This window comes from Squalius cephalus (assembly GCF_949319135.1).
Source record: "Squalius cephalus genome assembly, chromosome: 3".
Lineage (NCBI taxonomy): Eukaryota > Metazoa > Chordata > Actinopteri > Cypriniformes > Leuciscidae > Squalius > Squalius cephalus.
Window position 1 is genome coordinate 6,496,765 of NC_137124.1, and position 14,943 is coordinate 6,511,707.

At 37.7% G+C, this 14,943-nt stretch overlaps 1 protein-coding gene across 2 annotated transcripts in view; it reads left to right on the top strand.

Moving 5' to 3' along the window:
• Positions 1-821: 821 nt before the first annotated feature.
• arhgef11 (Rho guanine nucleotide exchange factor (GEF) 11) overlaps positions 822-14,943 on the top strand; it is a 38,627-nt gene continuing 24,505 nt past the window's right edge. The window contains exons 1-16 of one of the 2 annotated variants that reach the window (XM_079867867.1): positions 1,036-1,207; positions 2,997-3,011; positions 3,466-3,557; positions 3,643-3,747; positions 6,428-6,477; positions 6,576-6,633; positions 6,713-6,906; positions 8,386-8,457; positions 8,554-8,661; positions 9,360-9,408; positions 9,490-9,527; positions 9,637-9,726; positions 9,800-9,868; positions 14,194-14,298; positions 14,380-14,478; positions 14,563-14,605. In XM_079867867.1, coding sequence (XP_079723993.1) covers positions 1,173-1,207; positions 2,997-3,011; positions 3,466-3,557; positions 3,643-3,747; positions 6,428-6,477; positions 6,576-6,633; positions 6,713-6,906; positions 8,386-8,457; positions 8,554-8,661; positions 9,360-9,408; positions 9,490-9,527; positions 9,637-9,726; positions 9,800-9,868; positions 14,194-14,298; positions 14,380-14,478; positions 14,563-14,605 — 1,222 coding nt within the window. In that variant the 5' untranslated portion in view covers positions 1,036-1,172. Of the gene's footprint in view, positions 1,208-2,996; positions 3,012-3,465; positions 3,558-3,642; positions 3,748-6,427; positions 6,478-6,575; positions 6,634-6,712; positions 6,907-8,385; positions 8,458-8,553; positions 8,662-9,359; positions 9,409-9,489; positions 9,528-9,636; positions 9,727-9,799; positions 9,869-14,193; positions 14,299-14,379; positions 14,479-14,562; positions 14,606-14,943 lie in introns of both variants that reach the window. The other variant, XM_079867868.1, reaches the window with a different exon arrangement.

Here is a 14,943-nt window from a genome sequence, read left to right on the forward strand (position 1 = left end):
GCCAAACATAAACCCAAGGATGAGGGTATTATTCCGGAATGGCGAACGCTCGAACACTGGGATAACACTACATTTAAAGACATGCCGATCACACATCTCTTGGATACAATGAGAGGATATCAACTTTAAACGTCCATACAGCAGGAGACTGACGCTATAAGACGTGACCGCGCAAGATTCAAGTCGTTACGGAACCCACAATGAATCTCGCTGGCCACAAAACGAGCGTGTGCAAATCGCCAAAATTCGGGGAATAATTGCACCTCATAACGAAAGCGATCCAATGCGTGTTTATCGGCATAAACAGTGCAGAAGATCGCGTCTGGATCGGGTTATTATTGCACAACAACGCGCGCGCTAGCGTTGTGTCGCACGCGCGTGAAGGCCTCGCGCACACTGGAAGCGAACTGGATCGAGCCGAGCAATAACGCAAGGATATTCGCGCATTGCACATCATTACAGTATATGTTTATTTGAGTGCATTGATGGTGCAGGGATTTGACTGTCACCACTGTGATCTTGCTGCTTATGAAATAGTTTAAAATGCACTTTATATTTCTCCTATCACTGTGGGTTGTGTGGTTCTGATAAGCTTCACTTGCACTGCGTTGAGATCATGAGCTTCAAAGACCAGAATAACCTTGTTAAAAAAACGCTGAGAGCCGAAGGACCAAGTGACTGTGAATCATAGTGACCCTTTAAACACTGTAGTCGAAGACACACAATAGCGGATTCTTCTCATTTGGGTTTGAAGATTGCATGGCTGTCTGCAAAGTTGGTGAAATCATTTAATGTTTTCTTTTTTTTTTTTTTTTTTTTTTGATTAATGTGATCCTAAAGTAGAAATATGATTCAGTCCTCAGGAATCTGTGTTCAGGACACCAACTGGAGGCTTCAGAGATAATACAGAAATGAGGCGTATTGATCCTGCATGTTCCCAGTTGTTTTGACACGAGTACTGGAGTTATTTCACAGGTTTTCGAGTTTGTTTATTAAACGGGACGATGCTGGTGAGGAGGACCACTGTGTTGAACTTTGACCCTTGACGTGACGAAAGGACTACATTCACCCTAAGGAGCGGAAATACAACTAACACACACTAATGAAATGATCTCAAACTGACATAAAATCACTACACAAACAATCGGACAAACCTCTGACGGTTTGCAGCCATGAGTGTCCGACAACCGACCTCCACGCTGGACAGGTGAGTTTATTATGTTTTTAACGACCTTTTGACCTATTCCGATTGTTTTATGTTAATGTGATCACTGTTTTATTTCTGCTTTACGAGACAAAACTAAAAGACGACAATACGATTGGAATAATACCGTTAGCATGTTTGATAGTAATATGTACGGTCCTGTAATCTGATTGGTCGAGCGGCGTTTCAAGAGTGCTAACATATACAGTCAAGCTTATTCACCAAGAATAGCATTTTTTTTTCTTTTTAAATTATTATCTGTGATAACTGACATTCTTATGTCACAAATGTACCCAGCAGTGTGGATATAGCATCACGTAGAAGTGTAAAATAAAACAATTTTACCAGTAACATATAGTATTCCGCTGATCACGTGATCTCAACATGACGGCGCCCATCAAGCGACCCGTTTCTTGCAAAATAAACCAGATTTTCTCATGTAAGTGTATGTATTGAGGCGACCATTAGTTTCTGTTGATCTGAGAACATTAATTTAAGCATGACTAAGTAAAACGTTTTTGGTAGATCAATGTTAACACGAAAATAAAGTATTAATACACGTTGAAATTAACATTAACAAAGATTGATAAATGCTGTATAAGTGCAGTTCATTATTAGTTCATGCTAACTAATGTAGTGAACCTTATTGTAAAGTGTTACCAGTATTTTAATCCAAAAATCATACAAAGTTTGCCTTTAATATCAGGTTAGGTAATGCACTGTGAACTAACAAGAACAAAAAATGAACAGCTGGATTTTTTTTGTTATGAACTTAGATTAACAAATACAGTAACAAATGTATTGCTTATGGCTAGTTCATGTTAGTTAATACATTAACTAATGAACCTTATTGTAAAGTGTTACCAAAATATCCACAAAACACTAGAACAGTGTTATATATTTTGTTGATTTGTGCACTTACATTATCCCAAATGTTTCTGAGAATGTTTAAATACAGAAAAATAAGCATTTTTCGTGTCTGTGCGTCGCCCATCAAGACATCATACCCGCGTTACCCTCAATTTATGTTATGTGTTTTATGGTTTACAGTGAAAATACTGGCTAAATTCTCGTTTTTTTTGTGCGCTCTGAAGGTAACATTAAAGTGGCTGCTTCCTTCATATCTCCAGTGTAACAGTACAGGTTTTTCCATTCATCCAGTGTGTCTTAGTTTCCTTGTTGCTATTTTTACCCTCAGTTACAAGCGTTGTGTTTGTTTACTGGTGAATGATGGAGTCGCTCTGTGACAGACGTTCTCTTCATACGGTTATGACCACGTCCACACATTGTCTGTGTGTGTATCAGTCTTTTCTGTGCTTCTGTTCTGATGTGTGTCTGTGTCTTGTTCTCTGTCTCAAGCTCTTGATTTCTCTTTCCCATTCACGTGTCTTTCCTGTTCGTCCACTTCCTGTTTGTGTCATGTGACTGCAGGGCAGCCATTAAGAAACACACACACCTGCCCAGGTATGATGAACCAAAGTGAAACCAAACACATGCCATCTGTCAGTCATTAACCACAGTTTTCCGGTGCCAGCTGATATACGCGGTTGAGTAATGTTCACTATTTCACTGTCTCAAGACATGTTAATTGAGCCGTCAATCACACACACGACTCTTTCGCTGTGTGCTTATTTAGGAGGAGTTTCATGGGCCGTAAACTCTAGCATTCACACGTCGTTCACTTTCTCGCTCAGATTTGCTGTCCGTCTCATGTTGTGTACTTGCTCTTTCTTTGCGTTTCTCTCTTTCTCTTCTGTAACACCTTCATTTTCTCTTTCATGCGTCCTTTAAGTCCTTTTGCTGCTTGGTGAGTTTTCTGATTTTATTTTAATGTTCTGTTATAATTAGTGGCAGACCAGGATTAATGTCCCTGTCAATGAATGACGCATGTTTTGTTTTTAAATGCTTGAATTTTTTTTGTAAATATTTGTAGTTATTACACCCTTTTTTTAAATAATATATTCTCTCAAGACATCGATGTTTGCATTGCACATTGAAAACACAGTATCGGTTAACCACTGTTTGTAATGCCAGTACTGGTGTGAAACTCAGAAATATGTCCAAGGTCCTTTCACTTTTGGTTGGGTGTCATTAAAATCACCAACTTTCAGTTTTATTTTGAATTGTGCATCTATAACGTCCAATGAACTTCCTTCCCTGCTTCGGATGTCCTTGCTTTTGTCTAGTTCTCCCTGGAGCTCTAGTTATTTTTCCCCTCACGCTTGTATTCATGTTGGCATCTCATTGTTCCTCTGTTTTAGGTTGAGCAGTTTGACACTAGGAGACTCAGAGCGCAGGTCTCCTCCTGGCCAGCAGAGGGAGACACTGTCCGATCTCTCCTCAGACAACACAGGTAATGCTAGACAAACATATATATATATGCAAAAGTCAAGAATCATTATATGACATGACTTTATTCATGAACATTTGTTTCACAGGGACGGGTTTAGTCCAAAGATGTGTGGTTGTGCAGAGGGACAATCTGGGGTTTGGCTTCACCGTGTGTGGCGAGAGAATCAAACTAGTGCAAAATGTTCGGCCAGGTAACGCACACACTCACTTAAACTAACCTATGAAAGTTGGCAGTCAGTAAGATTTTATTTTTATTTTTTATTAATGCTTTTATTCTGCAAGGATGCATTAACCTATTATGCTGTGGTAAAGGTAAAAAAACACTTTTATTTTCTCTTAATATCAGTGCATCAAACAGTTTGTTTGAAGATTCAGTCTCTCTAAACTTCTCCTTTCTGAGAGCCTGCTCTGCTCTGATTGGTCAGATGACCCAGTCTGTTGTGATTGGTCTGCTCTGCTCTGATTGGTCAGATGACCCAGTCTGTTGTGATTGGTCTGCTCTGCTCTGATTGGTCAGATGACCCAGTCTGTTGTGATTGGTCTGCTCTGCTCTGATTGGTCCAGGGTACCCGCGGGGTCTTAAAAGCATTGAAAAAGTCTTAAATTTGATAATCTCAAATTAAGGCCTTAAAAGCCTTGAATTTGGTATACAAAGTCTTTGATTTCGTTACAAAGGTCTTAATTTTTTTTTGCCTTTTCTATGATTAAATTCATACTGTAACAAAATTAACTGGTACTAATGTAGACTAATTAAAAATTAGTCGCGTAACGTTGAGTGCACCTATATTTATTGAACATTGTTTTATTTAAAACATTATTTATTTTTAAAGGTATTATAAAGGTGAAAAATGAAATGGAAAAATCGATTAAATGGGGCAAATTTTGTCCCTTAATGGAAAGATGTGACTGCAGTCGTGGAAGAGTACGGAAGGGTACGGCACTCTAAAAAAAATTGGAGAACTAAGGAAAAGGGATATGTAGAATTGCACAAGTGCTACTGCTAAAGAGTGCAATGTCAATACAGCCTGTTAGCTTAATTTTAATTTCTCATAAGCTTAATCGAATTGGCCTAGAGAGAATAATTATGACATTTTCTGTCTAAAGACTACATATAAAATAGCTACCAAAATTAAAGTAACTGCAGTTTGACTAAAAGTAATGACTAAAAGTTGACAAAAAATGCAAACACATTTCGTCAACTAAAACTATGAAAGGCAGAATGACTCAAATGTGACTAAGACCAATAAGCATTTTCGTCTGAAGATGAAGAGTAAGACTAAATAAAAAATGGCTGCCAAAATTAACATTGGCCTACACACGTGCACGCTACAACGCTGCTGCGTATGTATTTTATATGACTGATAATTTACATAAAATGTATTATTTAATTCAAGTAGTCTACTTGTACATAATTATTTTTTAGGGTTTAAAATGTATACAGGTTTGACATTTTCCCCTCATACTTCTGTCGGAATTGGTACGAAGTTGGCATTGAATTTCATTTGAAATGGTATTAAAAAGGTCTTAAAAAGCCTTGAATTTAAGTTGGAGGATCCTGGGGGTACCCTGTTGGTCAGATGACCCAGTCTGTTGTGATTGGTCTACTCTGCTCTGATTGGTCAGATGACCCAGTCTGTTGTGATTGGTCTACTCTGCTCTGATTGGTCAGATAGTCCAGTCTGTTGTGATTGGTCCACTCTGCTCTGATTGGTCAGATAGCTCAGTCTGTTGTGATTGGTCTACTCTGCTCTGATTGGTCAGATAGCTCAGTCTGTTGTGATTGGTCTACTCTGCTCTGATTGGTCAGATGCCCAGTCTGTTGTGATTGGTCTACTCTGCTCTGATTGGTCAGATGCCCAGTCTGTTGTGATTGGTCTACTCTGCTCTGATTGGTCAGATAGTCCAGTCTGTTGTGATTGGCCTACTCTGCTCTGATTGGTCAGATGACCCAGTCTGTTGTGATTGGTCTACTCTGCTCTGATTGGTCAGATAGTCCAGTCTGTTGTGATTGGCCTACTCTGCTCTGATTGGTCAGATGACCCAGTCTGTTGTGATTGGTCTACTCTGCTCTGATTGGTCAGATGCCCAGTCTGTTGTGATTGGTCTACTCTGCTCTGATTGGTCAGATGACCCAGTCTGTTGTGATTGGTCTACTCTGCTCTGATTGGTCAGATAGTCCAGTCTGTTGTGATTGGTCTACTCTGCTCTGATTGGTCAGATGACCCAGTCTGTTGTGATTGGTCTACTCTGCTCTGATTGGTCAGATGACCCAGTCTGTTGTGATTGGTCTACTCTGCTCTGATTGGTCAGATAGTCCAGTCTGTTGTGATTGGTCTACTCTGCTCTGATTGGTCAGATGACCCAGTCTGTTGTGATTGGTCTGCTCTGCACTGATTGGTCAGATGCCCAGTCTGTTGTGATTGGTCTACTCTGCTCTGATTGGTCAGATGGCCCAGTCTGTTGTGATTGGTCTACTCTGCTCTGATTGGTCAGATGGCCCAGTCTGTTGTGATTGGTCTACTCTGCTCTGATTGGTCAGATGACCCAGTCTGTTGTGATTGGTCTGCTCTGCACTGATTGGTCAGATGGCCCAGTCTGTTGTGATTGGTCTACTCTGCTCTGATTGGTCAGATGCAGTAATGATGCTGAACATTCTGCTTTGATCACAGGAATTCATTACATTCATTTACATTTTTACAAGTTAAATTAAATAATAATATTATCTCACTGTTTTTACTATATTTTTCCAAATAATTTCACCCTTGGTGAGCACAAGACTTCAGTCAAATCTCACTGACCTCAGACTTTTGAACAGTAATGTATCTTGATCCACTCAGTCAGATAATGACAGTCAAACCTGCTTCCTCTCAGGTGGAGCAGCGGTCAAAGCTGGAGTTCAGGAAGGAGACCGGATCATTAAGGTATTCCAACTACAGCACACTTTGGCATTGTGAATCATTAGTGATACTAATTTAATTCATAACTAACTTCATATTTGCCCTGTCTGTTTGCTTTTCAGGTCAATGGTTCGGTGGTTTCGTCCATGTCTCATCAGGAAGTAGTTAAGATGATCAAATGTGAGTCTCGTGGTCGATCATCTTGTTTTTGAAGGTTTCAAGTGTTTCGTGTCTGATGTGTGTTCTCTTCTTCTGATAGCTGGGACGTATGTGGCGTTGACTCTTCAGGGCCCGCCTCCTTTAGTCGGGTCTGTCCCGCTTCAGCCCCTCCCCACTGACCTCTTGCCCAATCACAGGACAGCACTGGGTGGGGAAGCCCTGCCTCCTCCACTAACTCCTCCCACAGGAAGCAGTACCCCAACTCAGAGAATCACAGGACCCAAACCATTACAGGTGCATCATGGCTTCAAGACTTTTGAAGGCTAGAACATATAGACGTAGATGTGGAATAATCTAACAGGGGTGTGTTTCCCGAAAGCATCGTTAGCCATTGTATGTCATTTACGTCTTTTAGTTTGTCGAGATTTAAAGCGTCGTTCTTGAAGAGTGTGCGTGTGTGAACGTGCTCTAGTGTGTAAGAACGAGCCTATGATTGAATCTGGAAATAAAGCAAAATAACTGAGAATGAGATTTTTTTTAGAAATAGTCCTCATATGCATGTCTGTAATTTTATAACAAAACATCTAGCATTAAAGGAGAACTCCGGTCAATTTTAACATTGAGCTCATTTTTTTGTACATTTGGAGTGCTGTCAATACAGAGAACAACGACAAAAATCGGTGTTGCCTACACCGAGTTATTCTATTTTTAAAATTTGCACCCTGTTGACTTCAATGGGGCAAGTATTAAACCTGCTTTTAGCCTCTTAACATCCTTGATGTGTCATTACAAGTGCACAGAAAATGTGAGTGATTCCTTCTGAGTGAACACGAGTGAGTCTGACTGCAGTAGATGTGAAAGAAATGTATAAAAATGATGTTATTTAAGTTATTTTAGCCAGCGCAAATACCTGTTTACATCCTGTTTTTCGGTTGAAGTCCAAAGTAGTCGATTGCAGAGTTCACACGCATAGGTTTAATACCTATGATCACGCGCGTGAACTCGGCAATTGACTACTTTGGACTTCAACCGAAAAACAGGATGTAAACAAAGGTATTTGCGCTGGCTTAAATAACATCATTTTTATACATATCTTTCACATCTACTGCAGTCAGACTCACTCGTGTTCACTCAGAAGGAATCACTCACATTTTCTGTGCACTTGTAATGACACATCAAGGATGTTAAGAGGCTAAAAGCAGGTTTAGTACTTGCCCCATTGAAGTCAACAGGGTGCAAATTTTAAAAATAGAATAACTCGGTGTAGGCAACACCGATTTTTGTCGTTGTTCTCTGTATTGACAGCACTCCAAATGTACAAAAAAATGAGCTCAATGTTAAAATTGACCGGAGTTCTCCTTTAATTCGATCTCAAACAGATTCATTAAAAGTAGTTATTACTCCAACACCTGCGTGACATCATTAACCAATATGGTTGAACGACGAATTTACGACGATGTGGTTTCAGGAAACAGTCGTGACTAGCTAGATGATTTCTTCAACGATGCACTATACTATGGCAGTGAAGCAGCGAGTTACGGCGTTGTACGGGAAACACACCCCTGAATAGCAGAAATAATAGATAAAAAAATGGAATTTACATGGAATTTTGCACATTTTAGATGAATAATTCAAAAGTAGGGCTGTACACTTGCGATATGGACTAGTGTCTCCGAAGAAGATTAAAATGCAAATAGACAAGTCTGCATGTTCTGCGTGTGTGTCTCTCTGAATAGAGATCGTCACTTTAATGTTGTTCTCCATCATTCTCAGGACCCCGAGGTGAAGAAACACGCCACAGAAATCCTCAGGAAGATGTTGGAGCAGGAGGAGGCGGAGCTACAGGTATGAGCTCAGTGTTCCTCTAATGTGTGTGTGTGTGTGTGTGTGTGTGTTGTCATGTCAAATTTAAACCCATCATTAACGAGATTCGCTGTGCAGAACCTCCTGGAGGAACAGTCTCGAAACCCCTCCCCTTCACTAGAGGAGCGAATAGAAAGTGCCAAACGAAGAGCCAATCAAGTCAGAGTGAAGATCCAGCAGGATGTGGTGAGATGTGTTCATTACTCTTCTATCATTATTCTATCGTTACTCTTCTATTGTTACTCTTCTATCGTTACTCTTCTATCGTTACTCTTCTATCAAGAAAATCTGATAGCTTTCAATTACACTGTAATGTTGAATGTCTATAATTAATGTTAAAAATGTAGGAGAAAAAATAATTTTCATGAGACATCAGTAGCTGTATTAGTGTCAGTGATGCTGGCTATTCATAAAAAGATGCCATTAAACAAGCATTTCAAATATACTGTCTTTATGTTGTCTTTACATTCATTTGGATATTAACTGTGAAATGTTTACATTATAAAATATATTAAAAAACTGAAACTTAAGTGTTTTTAATCGCGATTAATCACAGAAAAATGATTAATCTAGTAGATTCTTTTTAATCGATTGACAGCACTACTCAGAATATTAGAATATGTCCTAAGATCAATTAAAAAAGCATTTACAATACAGTAATGTTAATTTATGCACTTAATACTTGGTTGAGGCTCCTTTAGCACGAATTACTGGATCTCCTCTCTTCCAGGATGGAAGCTACAGCTCATTAATATTAGAATATGTCCTAATATCATTACAAAATAAATAATTTACAACACAGAAATGTTCATTTATGCACTTAAGACTTGATCGGGCTCGTTTAGCATGAATCACTGCATTAATGCGGCGATCTTCTCTTCCAGGATGGCACTCGATCTGACGCTGTTGCTAACTATCTCACAGCGGGAGAAGGTCAGAGTTCAGCATGTTAATATTGAAGAGCTCATATGATTCGTTCTCATTATTAACGTCGTCTTTCCTGTTTTCGAGCAGGTCGGTTATCGATAGACTCCAGTGAAGGAGACGTCGAGGTGAGTTTCATCAGCTTCTTTCATTATCCTCAGAAGCAAACGTCCCCCATCCTTCGATCCTTGGATCCGCCCAACCGTCTGTTTCCCGTTCCCCTGTTCCCCTGTTTAGGCGAGTGAGAGTCCCTTCTCTTCCCCCTCCACCTTCCTCAGGAACCCCCTGCTCCGCCGGCAGGGGTCCGACACACACCCCTCCGACCCGGTGAGACACACACTTGTTTCCCGTAGAGCGTTTGGTGTCGAGTCTTGAGTCTGATCATCTTGTGTCTCTTCAGGGAGGAAAGACGCAGATCATCGGACCAGAGGAAGAAGAAGAGGAGGATGATGGGTATTCGATCAATGAGGTGAGAGAGTCGACACTGGTGAACGTCTTACTGCATACTTCACAGGGTTTCTCAAATTGGGGTTCGTGAGTTGATGAAAAGGAAGTTATTAAGGCGAGAAACATTGTTTTTTACATGCACTGCTCAAATTTTGAGATTTGCTTTTCATAACATGTCGCTTCTAGGGTTGGGAATCGAAAATCGATTTCAATTCTGAAATCGGATACTTGAGGTCAGGAATCGGATACTTGTTATACAATTAAAATGCTAATTCCTCTTATCGATTCCTTTGTGAGTATTTCAAGGAGTTTAAACGACTCATTCGCATTTTTCTGTGCACACGTGTATCAGTATATTGGATCCGTGCAGCTCTTAACCCTCTGGAGTCTGAGCTGTTTTCTGGGCCCTGGAGGTGTTCTGACATGCTCTGACATTTGTGCTTTTTTCAGTTATTTATAAACATGTTAATGGCAAAGGTGTAAATTCACTCTATATAGCACAAACAGGGCTACCAAAATATCTGATCAACATGCATGTATATGTTTTAATTTTTAAGAGAATAATGTTTATGCGTGGTTATTGGAAAAAATAAAAATGAAAGTTGCAGAAATAAGGCCACAAAACACATACTAAATATGTGGCAATAAGACTTTTGACTAAAGGATATCATCGCCTATAGTTTTTTCTTCAAAATTATGTGAAAATAGTCTTGCTTTATCGTTCACATAAAACCATACATTGATTTAAATTGATGTAAAACAGGTTTTGCTTGGAAAGCCAATATGCGAGGGGGGCGTGAACGAGGAGTGGTTTTCACCTGAATTACCACCCACTCTGCATAATGATGAGCCATTCACTCAGGTGTGACAACTGACTGAGCCACAATGCAAGGACCATTTAAGATTTTGCTTACATCTATCTTGTAAATATGTTTTGCTATTTTATTAAAAAGGTTACAATTACAACAATAATTACAATTTCAACAATATTTCAAGTGTACTCTTTCTTTGTAAAAAAAAGATTATAGGCCTACATCTATGTATTCATTACTTTGAATATAGCCAACATTGGAACAGCTAACATCTTAGTTGATGACTTTATTTTTGACAAAAATAGTAGGCTATTTTATATATATAAATTGCTAAACAAAAGCTTATTTGACGAGGCAGTATATTCTACAGTAAAAACTGTACCCAAATCTACTAAACAAAATGTTGTCTTTCATATTTCACCTGACTGTAACGTTGTTTTCATGAAATACGCTTACACACGCTTAAAATTATGATAATTAAGTGTAAAGATAGGTATTACTGAAAATATTTGGTGTTTGGGGTGAGGATTGGGGTTGATCCATTTATAAAGTAGCTGTTTTTTATTTATTTTTCTGATGTGCGACAGGTATCATAAGATTTTCTTCTCCATGTTCCTTTTTTTCTATTCTTTTATTCGTTCATGCATGTAATAATGCATGTATGTAATAATGAATGAATGAATGAATGAATTTATGTATGACTTGTGCAATAAATAAATAAAAAAAAAAAAAATACGATAGGCTATTGACTCGCGATCTTCGCAGTAGGCTAGTGAACGCACCGGAGAAACGCACATTTATTAGGCTACATAGTTTTTTTTGTTTTGGATGGTTTTGTTTAGAACCAGCTGTAAATGTAAATATATTTCACATTTTTTAGACATGTGAGGCGAGTAGGCTACGGTCTGGTTGATGATCTCCAGTTCAAGCACCTTATGTTGTGATTGCTAGCCTATATTTACTTTAAATCCAGGAAATTTGTTAATGAAAAAAATATTAAAATTAAGATACAATTGATACAAAACGAAATTCGTTTTAAAGAAAGGATTTGTACTTTCTGTTTTGAGGTATCTGTGAATGTTTGAAAGTCAACTGTCACGTAATATTGTTTTTTGCCAGCTGTGGTAAACAGCGCGCATCTATGGCGTTCATTCATTCATAAACAGAAACCTGAGAAGGAAAAACTTACTAGTATTCCTCAGCTCGTATTCCTCGTATTCGTCATTATTCCTCACAGCGCTGCGTTGTAAACAAGTAATGTTCTGAATAAACTGGTGTTTTGGTTTTCTTGTGCTGATGATAGGGGCGTTCACAGGATTGCGTGGATTACCTCAGCCATTTGCGTTTGAATAGCACGCGCTCTCTGTGGGCGGAGTCACATTACATTTGAATTAGCTCTAATGAGGTCGACTAGAATCGCTCTCTTTTAATACAGATTTCACAAGATGAGAATATTTGTTTTTTATATAAATTACTTCATTAAAAAGTAGAGAATTCAAGCTTCATGCCTGTGTGTCTGAATGCCTGTTTGACTGAGTATTCGCTAAGCTACAGTTCATTTTCGGACGCGTTTCAGAATGGACTACACGGACAGAGAGAAGGCAGAACTCGCTTCGTGTTTATTTTTCTTTATTTGGCAAAAAGCACAACACTTTGTTTTTATTGTGAGTATACACAAAAATAATACACATTTAACAGAATCGATTGATGTATGAAACTTGTTTTGTAAAATCAAAGTCAAAAGAGAATTTCGGGTCTCAATCAACTCATAAGGAAAAAAATCGAGCAGATCACGCCGGCGTGATCTCAGACCCCTGAGGGTTAAAGTGACAGCAGCCTCATATTCCTGCTCTCTATAATAACACTAATCAAACAACACAAGACAAAGAGAAAATCACTCGTTCTTGACTGAATAACTTTTGTAACTATGTAATGCATATTTTATTTATAAAGTGCAGTGTTGTTTTACACTTGATTTCAGTTTCTGAACCTGAATACCTGAAAATCTTAAAACACTGTTTATTTCAATCGTATCTTTGTTCAGTTGCATCTATGTTTTGAGATTGCAAATTTGTTGGGGTTCTTTTTTAATTACTGATTGTTTACTTGTCTTTAATAATGCTTGAAATGTATATTAGTTAGGCTAGTAGTTTTTCTATAGTGTTTTTAAACCACAGGCAAAGTGTTCTTTAGGCTGTTGATTTTTGGTCAGGATATTCTGACTGCTACAATTAAATGTTTTGCAATAAGATTTAATGTGAATGATATCTAAGTTTTTTATTTATTTTTTTATTTATTTATTTACCTTATTGGAATCGATATTTGGAATCAATAAGAATCTAAATCGATAAGCATAATCAGAATTGTCAAAATTTAAATGATTACACAAAAAACACGAATACACTTTTAAATGTTTATTTTATTGTACATTATCTATTTGCGTTTGCAGATTTAAATAGCACATATCTTTAAAAGCTATTTTCTCTAAATAAGTTTTTTTTTCTCCAATTCAGCATCTTATACACCAAAATTTACAGTTTTATTCTTATCTATATTATAGAGGATTTTAGTAAGGGTTTTGTTCAAATTTATTTTGTCGGATTTACACATCATTTTATTACAAAAAAAATGGTGGGGTTTTTTTTGTTAGTTTTTTTCTGGTTTTTGAAAATTAGTGCATGTTTAATCAGATAACGCCCTCTTTTGCATTGTTGAAAAAATTTCAGAAAACTTGACACATTCAGCATTTGATTTTCATTTTAAATTGCATGTACGAAAGTTTATTTGGTCAAGTTTCAGAATCTGAAGTTTCGTATAGAGTAGTTATAAAACAATATTGTCAAAGTACCAAACAAATTGTGGTTGATGTTGCTTATTCTTTTGATCAATGTTGTCTTTTTTAACTAAAACTAGTACAAACTGTTTTCATTCATTGAAATAAAGCTGAAATAAAATTAAATATTAGATATAAAAAAATGTAAGAATGAGAAATGTTGCTAATTTGAAGTGCTAAAATGACCAAAACCATAAACTAATAAAAGCATGTAACAAAATTACTAAAACGTAAACAAAATTAAAACAAACTTAAAACAAATGAAAGCTAATTCAAAATGTTAATAAATAATAATAATAATAGTAGTAATAAACTTATTCTATAGTGCCTTTAGAAGTTAAATTTCAAAGTGCTTCACAAAATAAGAAAAAATAAAAGAGAAATACAACAATATAAAAGAAAAGCATTCATAAAAGAGAAGTACATTCAAAGTATACAATACAAATATAAAATGTTATCAAATGTTATAAAATGTCATCACTTCAAATTAGCAACATTTCTCATTTAAGTGTTTTAAGTTAAAACAATTTTTTTATTTATTTAAGCTTTATTTCAATTAATGAGCAGTTTTTTTTTTTTACTAGTTTTAGTTTTTAAAATGACATCTTATAATACAATCAAAAGTTAAAACTGTTTGCCACACTGGGATTGTAATTCACGTGTTTCCCTTGAGATTAATCTCGAACTCTTTCCCGTTGTAAGATGGACGGGCCGTTTCAGGACATCGAGCTGCTGAAGAGTCGTCCGGCACACATGACGGTGTTCATGAGATACGTGTTCGGTCAACTCCTGGACCCCAACCCGCTGGTCAGTGCTGCTTCAGGAGCTTTACATGAGCCGTATGAATAAACCATCAGTCCTCACGTGTGTGTGTGTGTGTGTGTGTAGCTGTTCTACCTGTGTGTGGAGGCGTACCTGGGCTCCAGCCCGAAAGACGCGCGTTCTCTCGCCCCTCAGATCTGCTCACACTTCCTGGACCACGATGCCGTGAGTGTCCGGTCACACACATGATCCAGCCGACTCAGATGCTCATCTGATTATTAACTGTCCATTTCTGATGCTCTTTCACAGCCTCTGAAGATTAAAGTCCGAGAGGAGTTTCTGACTGATATAGGTGAGATTCAGTGCTGTTTTCAGAAGGGATGAGTCACGATTTTCCAATATTCGATTAGTTGATTTAATTATAGAATATCGTATTGGTTGTACGATTATTATCTAAAAAAAATTATAAAAATCCCCATGTTTTCGGTGCTGATGCGGTTCATGTAACCAGAGGGTGACGCTGCCACAAAGAACCGGCAAAAGAACCGACAAATGATTAAGAATGTGTCAAATATAGCAAAGACAGATTTTAATTGTTTATTAATATACTAGTGTTTTCTGTGTCAGTGTCGGCTGCAAAGACGAAGTTGACGATGCTGACTTGCCATCTATAGAGAGAAAAGCATATTT